Source organism: Parasteatoda tepidariorum, chromosome 10, assembly GCF_043381705.1.
Source record: "Parasteatoda tepidariorum isolate YZ-2023 chromosome 10, CAS_Ptep_4.0, whole genome shotgun sequence".
Lineage (NCBI taxonomy): Eukaryota > Metazoa > Arthropoda > Arachnida > Araneae > Theridiidae > Parasteatoda > Parasteatoda tepidariorum.
The window spans coordinates 81,392,426-81,402,403 of NC_092213.1; the positions used below are offsets into that span (position 1 = coordinate 81,392,426).

The 9,978-nt window shown below is 28.7% G+C and overlaps 1 protein-coding gene across 1 annotated transcript in view; it reads right to left on the reverse strand.

The window, feature by feature from the left end:
* Window positions 1–9,978, reverse strand: part of LOC107456685 (F-box DNA helicase 1) — a gene marked incomplete in the record, with an annotated part of 34,060 nt that overhangs the window by 22,994 nt on the left and 1,088 nt on the right. The window contains 2 exon segments of the mRNA XM_071187060.1: window positions 3,086–3,164; window positions 6,812–6,906. Of these exon segments, the coding sequence (XP_071043161.1) occupies window positions 3,086–3,164; window positions 6,812–6,906 (174 nt within the window).

Consider the following 9,978-nt stretch of genomic DNA (forward strand, 5'->3'; position numbering starts at 1 on the left):
CGTATTTATTTTTTAAAAATAATTACAATTCCTAAATTAACTAATATAAACAAAACCAATGGTTAAATAACGCAATATATTTCATACCTAACTATATTGGGGAAACGATAAAATAAAAGGAAAACTTATTAATCTAAATAAAAACACTAGAAAATTATCGAACCGAAGCGATAGTTAAAAAAGGCACTAGCATAAATATTAAAACCCGGAACAAGGCTAGATCAACAGAATTTTTAAAAAAAACCTAATGATAAAATTTATGAATAAAAAGAATTAATTTATTAAGTGCGAAATTTATCGTGAAAAGAAAAAAATATCAAACGTAGTGGAATCGAAAAAAACAAAACTGCAATTTGCTTCATAAAATAATCCTGTGTTTAAATTAATAAACAATTCTCCTTTTTTTTTCCTTTTTTTTTGATAAAAACACATCAATAAGAACTTGCAAATGATACCACACTTCCATAGAATGAAAATTTATTTAGAAGAAAAAGATTTTATTTTTATTAATCGATGTCAAATAGATAAATATATTTTTCTCTTTCATCTTCTGTTCACTGATATGCATGCAATGCATTTTCCCCACCCCCTCGTAAATCAAACAGAAAACGAAAGCAGCATGCCACACCCTTGAGCTTGATTGACAGCCTAAAGAAGAAAATAAAACATTCCTTCCTCCCTGCCTTCAAGGTCACGGAGGCAATGACGTTTCTCTGGGTAAACGGGGAAAAAAATTCTCCCCTTCCCTACATTTTCCTCGACTCAACTTCAAGGATGAGTTCAATTTCCGCTATTTTTCATAATCATTCTAGTTTAAAATGGCGGGAAAACTGATCAAAATTTTTCCCAGTTTTCTGGATACCGGATAAATGGTTCTCTACTGTATTTGGTATTAGCAAGGTACAGAGGTATTTGGAGCAATCTTCCAAACTCGATTTTTTCTTTCTTTTACAGAAATATATGGTTAGAAATAAAATGTTAAGTAAGCCTGTTATGTAAAAATTTAAATTATTCCAATACTTTAATAAGACTAAATACTGCAAAAAATGAAAAGGAAAAAAAATCAAGTAGGTTTTCCCAAAATAATACAAATTAGTTTTACAGTATTAATTAATAAAAATTTTACAGTTAGCATTAAAACAGTATTTATCCAAGTAAAACTGTGATGAAAATTTCATTCAACAAATTACTGTTTATTAATTTAATAAAATGCAATAAATCTAATCTCATAAAAAAATAATTGTAGCTCATGTGATTATTGAAAGAAAAAATTATCTCAAATTATTTTAGAAACTATAGTTAGTTTTAGATTATGGTTTTTTCAGCTTCACTATGAAACTAAACAATCTTTTTTCAATGGGTATTTACTTTTTTTTTACACTGAAAATTGTTTTTCATATACAAAAGTAACTTTTATAAAATTTAAAGAGTAAAAGAAAACTAAGTTCTATGCAATAAATATTTTTCTCATCAACACAAAGGAATATATATTAAATATTTAAAAAAATAAAATAATAATTTTCTTTTTTTTCTCATTTTAAAAGTCCTCATCGCATTAAATAATTAGCAATTTTAAAAACCATAAAATCCACAGCAATTACTGCAAAAAAAAAAGAAAGATTGATAAAAAATCTCAAATGTTTAAAAATTCACATGTTAATAAATTATATCGTATTAAAAACAGCAAAGTTTTAAAAATCATACGAAAATCAATAACAATAACTGCTAAAAAATCAATCCAAAAACCGATAGAACTATCTAGTTAAATAATGAATACTCAAGTGCGCATTCGAATTTCTCGTTGCATAATATTATTGTAAGGAATATATTGGGATTTTAAAAAACCATATGAAAATCAGCAATATTAACTGCTAAAATACCAAATACAACCAAATGCTTTTTATTCAAAATTTGGCCACATGAACTAATTGAGAAATGTCGAAAAGTGATTACTCAAACAAGCGATTTGAATATCACTATCCACCAACATCATATAAAACATAATTGGATTTTAATATCCACATGGAAATCAGAACTGCAAAAAAAGTTGACTAAGAAAACGGTGGGATTGTCACTTCAAGTCAAAGAATGACTAATCAAATGTGCAATTTAAATTCTGAGTGTTATATTTTATTTTAAAACCGTCGTTGAAGAGCGGACCCAATTTTTGGGTTTACGACAACTAATATTCAGCACCGTAACCTTGTAATTTCAAACACTATCCAAAGAAGGACTTTTTGATGGAACTAACCTACATTTGAGTTACACGGAGAGGAAAACCACAAAAATCTCCAAACAGCTAGGCTGATGGCAAAGGGACTCTAACCCATGATCCACATACCACTGAGGATATTTCACGTCAACACTGTGTTCGTTGCAAGCTGAGTGCGAAATTCGTGTCGACCAGTCATAGCTGGGGTAATTGTTATACATGAAAAATAAAGAGATTTTGAAATATCTTGGAAAAAAGGCTACCGATACAAAGATCATCTGCACAGATGTGTGAGACCCCTGATCACTTAATGTTTCCCGTCACAAATGCTATTCTTATAGCATTAAAAGTACCTGTTCACATCGTTTTTCATCTATCATTTAGAAAACCTATTGACATTAAATAAAAATATATAGTTATTTCCTTCGTTTTAAAAATGAAAAACAATAACTAATGATGAAGAAGATGAGAATTTGTAAAAGTTTGGGGAAAATACTTTAAATTTCGAATTTGATATTTATCCATCAGCTAATGAAAATGTTAAAACTTAGGTGCTGTTGGTTAAAAAAAAAGAAAAAAAGATGTGCAAAATGAAGATAGCGAAATAGATTTACAACCAGTGCCAACATATGCAGAGAAGCCCTTTAAACAATCAGGAACTTCCTGATTCAAATATGCAGTGGTCATGAGAGTTTCAGGAAATTTGAAGATAATAAGAGCCTGTTTCTATTTATTAAGAAAGCTAACATTTATATTTTGTGCAGTCCACGAGAATTTATTTAGAATTAGCATTGAAAAAAATACATAATGAACAGAAATATACAAATTTGAATAAACTGACAAAAATAATTAAATAAATTAAACCATACTCACTTGTTATACATAACATTGAGAAACTTAACTTGAGGATACAGTTGAGCTAGATGAATGAGAGTTGTTGTTTTACCAGTACCTGAGGATTATAATAAAAAAACTACATTAATCAGAATTTGACTTATCTTTTTGAAAAAAATAAAAATTCATATAGGGCTCTATGAAGCATATGAAGAGTAGTTTTCACTGGTTTTATAAACATATACAGAGTGCTACATATTCACTGGCCTTAATATGTATTTTTTAAAATCCTTGACAAAAATAAAGACAAAACTTATAAAAATCTGACAAATCATAATTAAGGAAGATGAATGTATAATTTTAAAACATGATTCAGGCATGACATAGTAAAATAGGAGAAAAATTGAAAAAATTGTGAAAAGAATTAAAAAAGAAAAAAAATTTATAAACAATTAATAACTAGTAATATTTTTGTTAAATTGTTACAGCATGGACTGAAAAGCATAAAATTTAATACATTCGAATCTAGATACATTGATACCGCATCTTTTGTTTTCCCATTTGCATCATCTCGCTTCAAAGGCCTTGTCACAAATGCTTTTTTTAATACTGTTAGCAATATCTTTTTTATGAAACTAGCAGATACCTGCGGTTGTCGATCAAAAAATATCCGACGATAAAATAAATTAATAAAATATGGACTCCTTATACTAATGCTGAAAAATAAAATGATTTGCTACAGTACAGGCAAACATTACATTTGATGTTTATGTATCAGTTGAAGAAAATGGCGAAACTTGTGCTGATATCAGTGCAAAAAATAACTGCTGAAGAGCTACAGATGAAGATAGTGAAATGGAATCATAATCACTGTGGAAAGCTTCAAAGTTTTTCTTTAAAAATGAGGAACTTTTTGCATTCATGCAAACTTACAGAAAATGAACAATAATCTTTTACAAATAAAAAAAAATATATTATTTTGGCAGAGAAGAAAAGAGAACACAAACCAAAATTTCCAAATATTTAAGTTAAATAAATATGTTTATAAGTCTTTTTACGTACATATTTCTGCATTAAATAAATAACTATTTTCAATTTAATTTTACACTTATTGTAAATTTTATTAATTTCAAAATCTTTATTTCTTTATTACTTTCCATACATTTTCCTACTTTCCATACATTTTCCTATAATTGTTCAAGAATTTTTGCAGACCCACATTCTTTATTTTTTCGTACTGATTGTTAGCAATGAATGGTGTTTGCAACCAATCGAGGTTCTTCTGTACAACATAAAAATAATAATTTTTAACTAATGATATTTTTGTTAAATAATTACACCATGGAGTGAAAGGTATCAAATTTAATACTGGAAAAAAAATAGTAATTTACAGATTTTCATAAAAACTTACACATACATAAAAAAATATTAAAATTAAATAAAATTTTATGCATAGCAATTTTTTTAATTAATGATATTTTTGTTAAATTGTTGCATCACAGAGCAAAAGAAATCAATCTTAACATTACAAAAAAAAAAAANAAAAAAAAAAAAAAAAAAAAAAAAAAAAAAAAAAAAAAAAAAAAAAAAAAAAAGCAATTAACAAAATTAACATAAAAACTTACATTTATATAATTTACATAAAATAATAAATACAAAGTATTATCAAAAATAAATAATATTTTGTGTTTAGCCCATTTTTTAACAAATGACATTTTTTATTAAATTGTTAGATCATGGAGTGAAAAGTACTTAAACTACATAAAATTTTTAATCTGCAGCAAGTATTTTTTTATAATTTTCTTTTTAAAAAGAGTTATATATCACGTCATTAAATTAATGACGCGATATATAACTCTTTTTTTTTATATTATATCAACAGGACAGAAAATATGGCAATTAGAAAACAAATGCTCTAATAATTTAAAAATAACAGACTGTTAGAAAATAAACCTATTACAGGGTACATTGCCAAATCTTTCTACATAAAAAAAATCACATTTTAAGCACTAAATTTTTTTTTTAAATCACTATATACAGTAACAAAACGTAAAATAATTTTCAATGAATTTACATGATCATGATAAATAACTAGTTTCTGACAAAGAACTCTTTTCTTGATTACATTAGCCATGAAAAAAAGAAGCCATTAAAAGATAGAGAGATTTTTCGGTTCTATTTCAGAGGGGAGAAAATGAAGCCTGAAATTGAGAATATCGTGCAAAATGCAGCATAGTTGCGCATGAGAGTGCAAGAATCTCATTGAACCCACCTCAGTATACGCACTTGCGGACAGCAAGTATTTTGTCAAACATGCAAATGACTGGCACTTTCATACGCTACGGACTGACGGTACGCCTAAATGCATTGAGTTTGAATGAATTGTGAAAATGTTGAATAGAGCAAATGTGGAACTAGCCCGCATTTGCGCTACATGGAGAGGGAAACTACAAAACCTCCCACAGTTAGCCTGATGGCAAGGGGACTCTAACAAATAATTTGTCTATCACTGAGGATATTTTACGCCTGCACTGTGGTCGGTGCAAGCCGGATGCGGAATTTGTATCGACCAGCCATTGCTGGGATTTGAACCCGGTTCTTCTCATCGGAAGGCGAACACTCTATCCCCTGAGCCATCACCATTCAACCTTGTATTATTTACCATATTTTGAGAAATGCATTTTAAAGAAATGCCTTACATTAATCTTTTCAATCATTAAACAATTTTTATTTTTGAAAAATTGGCCAAAAGTGAAAAATGCTAAGGCTGGCCGCTTGTTAATAACAAAATGTCCTAATCTTGACCTTGTGGTGTAATTAGCGTACTTGGTTCAAGTAGCGAAGTTCATGCTCTGGCGAACCTGAAAACTTCAAAGTACCCTGAACATATTTTTGTAATCTCCTTAATGAACTGAATTTCAAGAACGAGGAGGACAACGAAGCAGTCACAAATAGCAAAGTCAACTGTTCAATGCTGACCATCCATCGAAGTAGACGTGATCATATCTAAGTCCGGGTTACCAATGTGGGGAAAGACCAACTCCAAAAGGTACCTCCAGATTGAATCAAGTTAGCATGTTTTATATACTAGTGAATTGATGTTTAATAATTTTAGTGGTAGTTACGCCACAATCTGTTAAGGTCTGGTTTCTTAGGACAAGCGCCTTATCTGAGCGTCAGCGGTGTTGGGGAAAATGTAAACAAATAGAAATGTAAACAGTATTTTCCTCTTGGCTGTGCCACTTCCTGTGGGAAGTTGGGTCACTTCCTAGGGGAAGTTGGGTCACTTCCTGTTATCTCAGCTAGAAGGAAGTGGGTGTTTCTGTTTTAAGTTAGTTATATCTTTGCTTTGGTTAGAGGATGTTTCTTCTCTTATGTTATGTTTAGAAAGAGCTATGTGATGTTAAAGAGTTATGTTTAGTTTATTTGAATGTAGTTTTTCTTACTTTATATTTAAAGATTTATATTCAATAAATATAGTTGTACCTTTTCCATGAAGTGAATTTTTGAGTAGTAATAGATGNTGAGCGTTCGATGATGTAAACTATCAAGCTCACAAATGGACCAATCAGAGGTTAGCGCTGATTTCCAGCTGACGGCGTCCTGTCCTAAGAAACCAGGCCTTTACCCATTACAAGACACATATTTAAACCTTTTAGATTTCATCACATTAATCGAAAATAGCATAATGAAAACTTGTTAATTTGAAAATGGTAAAGATAAGACAGCCTATTAAAAAAATATGAGAAATATAGCATAACATACCAGCTAAAGCTACAATTTTTATGACTTGATTGGGTTGAATACAATGGTTCAGTATTCGTAGCTGCTCATAAGTCAGTTGTGAATTGGATGAGTCACTGTAAAGAAAAAGATCTTAATTAAATTAATACATTTTTTTGTCTTGAAGCAGAGTTTATAAAAGAGAATCTAGCCGGGTTTCAATAGGGTAATCCATTTGGAAAAACCCAGGTTTTTACAAAGTTTACGGCACTAGATCAATAGATTTTACTTCAAAAATAAAATAATTGTAAACTCTTAAGGGAGGCCACTCAAATTTAGAAAAAAAAAATTCCTTGTGTTTTCCCTGTACATATTTATGCACTATACATTAAGAGAGGTAAAACAATTACTGTGCTCTTGTTATGAGCTGTATTAGGCAAACTATACTAGTTACAATTGCTGAAAAAACTTTGAGAAAAAAAGGAACAGCTGAACACACTTAAAACAAATAAAGCTATAGTAAATTAAACAGTTTAATACAGCTGAAATATCCTTAAATATCACATAGATTGCACTTTGAGAGGTTACTATTTTTTAAAAAGCGAAAATAAGGAACAAAATTCTCTATAATTTCCCAGTTTGTAAAGAAGAAAAAAAATCAAAATTCCCTGCATTTTAGGTGTATTTGTATTTTCCCTATTATTCCTGTGGAGTCGCCACCCCGTTCTTATAATTTAAACAAAGACTTGCAAACTATTGACGATAAATTTATTTTATTATCAACTTATTTTGAAAAATTTATTTAATATTTCTTTTTGAAAAAGAGTTTCCTTCATACTTTCACTTGGGTAGGAAGAAACTTATTTCTCCTGAAGTAGGCTTTACTACAGTGGAAGAAACTTGATATCCCTCATTTTACAATACATAAAACTATGTATTATTGTTAAAACTTATTATATAAAACAATAATAATTAAAATACAAATAAAATCAAAATTTAATTTAATACCAACTAGACAATGCATAAATGACCTAAGTTAAAATAAAAGATCAAAAAGAGAATATGCAATTACAAATACAGCTAACTTGAACTGTAAAAAATTAAATTCAAACAATTGTAAAAATATTTGACAAGCAAAAACAGTTTTTTTTTCTTCCAGCAAATTAAAGATACTGTCGAGAAACTCCGAGGAACTATTTGACTTTAAAATTTAACCGTAACTGCAGTTTTTGTAAGTTAGCAAAAGTTGAATGATCTCTTCCGAGTTAAGATGTTGAAACGTATGTGCTGTTCCTTTTCACAATATTAATGTGTCGTCTAATCTTGTTTGTTACGTTTTTGTTTGAATATTTAATGCTTTCAAAAAATGGTCAGACGTTGATTCCTTCCATGACAGACCATGTTAATTTTTAACAATGACATCATTTTTTCAAGAGAAGCGATCTTCTGAAGCGAAGGAAAAGTGGTCCATCATCCCTCGGCTAAACTTGAAGAATCACCACAGAAAATACAGGAAAGGTAATTTTACCTTTACCTTCAATTAAGAATTGAAGATAGTATAATATTATTGAATTATTGATTTTTTAATTTTACAGATACACTTATATCAACTACACTTTTACTATTCAGAAATTTCATGAGAAAATCTCTTTGAATTAGACAAATATAAATATTTAATAAAAAACTATGAGTAAAAATGAATACATCGTTGAATTACGAATACTATTTTTTTTAAAAAACTGAGTGTATAATGAAAAGAAAGCCTGAGATACGGAAGTGGCTAGTTTCTTCCACAGTGGAAAAAACGATGAAATAACTGATCTGTAAGAAATAACTCTCTTTCCATCTAAATGGAAGAAACTATTTTTAAAAAAAAAAGAAATATTTAATATCAAGACAATTTTTTAAACACTTTATAATTTTAATATAGTTTAAGTTATAGCATTAATTTCTATGCTATTTAATATATCATTTATAAATAAGTGAAAGCTAAAATTCAACAACTGAAGAGAAAAATAAATTTAATGAATTTCTTAAGTAATTGAAATAACTATAGTTCTTTAACATTCTATTCATAATAAAACCTAATTTTAAAATTATATATTGTTAAAATATTCAAATTAAATTTTATTAATACTACTTAACTAATAAATCATTTATTAAACATACACACTACCAACATAAATGCATATTGAATTTACAGTTGTAAATAGCATATTAACTTTTATAATCAAACACTGTTAAAAATTATTACTAAAATTGACTTAATAATACAAAGATTTTAAAATTTTACATAAAGCTAAAATAATTGAAAATAGTTATATCTTACAATGGATTTCAAAAACTTTCAACTTTCTGCTGCTACAATAAATTTAACTTCTTTAAATTTAAACTTTTTCATAATAATCATCGTTAAAAAATTGTGTAAATAATTTTTAGTTTCTTCCATTTTGTAAAGTTTCTTCAGATATTCTCCAGTTTCATAGAAGAAATAGGTTTCCCCCCCGACACAATAACAATTCTACTGAGGAATGAGAAATAATTAAAAATTTAACTAAAAATTACTGACAAGAATTTTAAAAACATATTGGGTGTACAAATAAATTCCCGCCATTTGTTGCACAATGGTACTACTAGTAGGTTATGTAGAAATTGACTGCAGTTAAACGTCTTATTGTAAGTAGTAACAACATAACCTTAGAGTTTTGGGGTTTTTGTGATTTACATTATGTGCTTGTTTTCATGCAAAAATGTCAAGTTTTGTACCAAATAAACGTCATTTGCGGGAACTTTTGATTTATTTCTTTCATTTGAAGAAATTTTCAGCTGAGGGGCATTGATTGCTTGAAGAAGCATGTGGTAAGGCTGCTTTAAGTGAGATAAGTTGTCGTGAACAGTTTCAGAAGTTTAAAAACAGTGAGTTTGACATGGAAGACAAAGAACACAGTGGAAGGCCGAAATTGTACAAAGACAAGGAATTGGAAGATGATCAGTCCCAAAAGCAAAAAGAACTTGCTCTTAGATTACAAGTGTCTCAGCAAGCAATTTTACATTGTTTAAAACCATTGGAAATGACCCCAAAGCAAGAAAGTTGGGTTTCATACGAATTAAAGCCAAGATACATTGAAAGCTGATTTTGCATGAAAATTGATTTTTTAAAATTTGGAAATTTTTCAATGGGAAGTCCAACCCCATCCGCCGTGTTCACC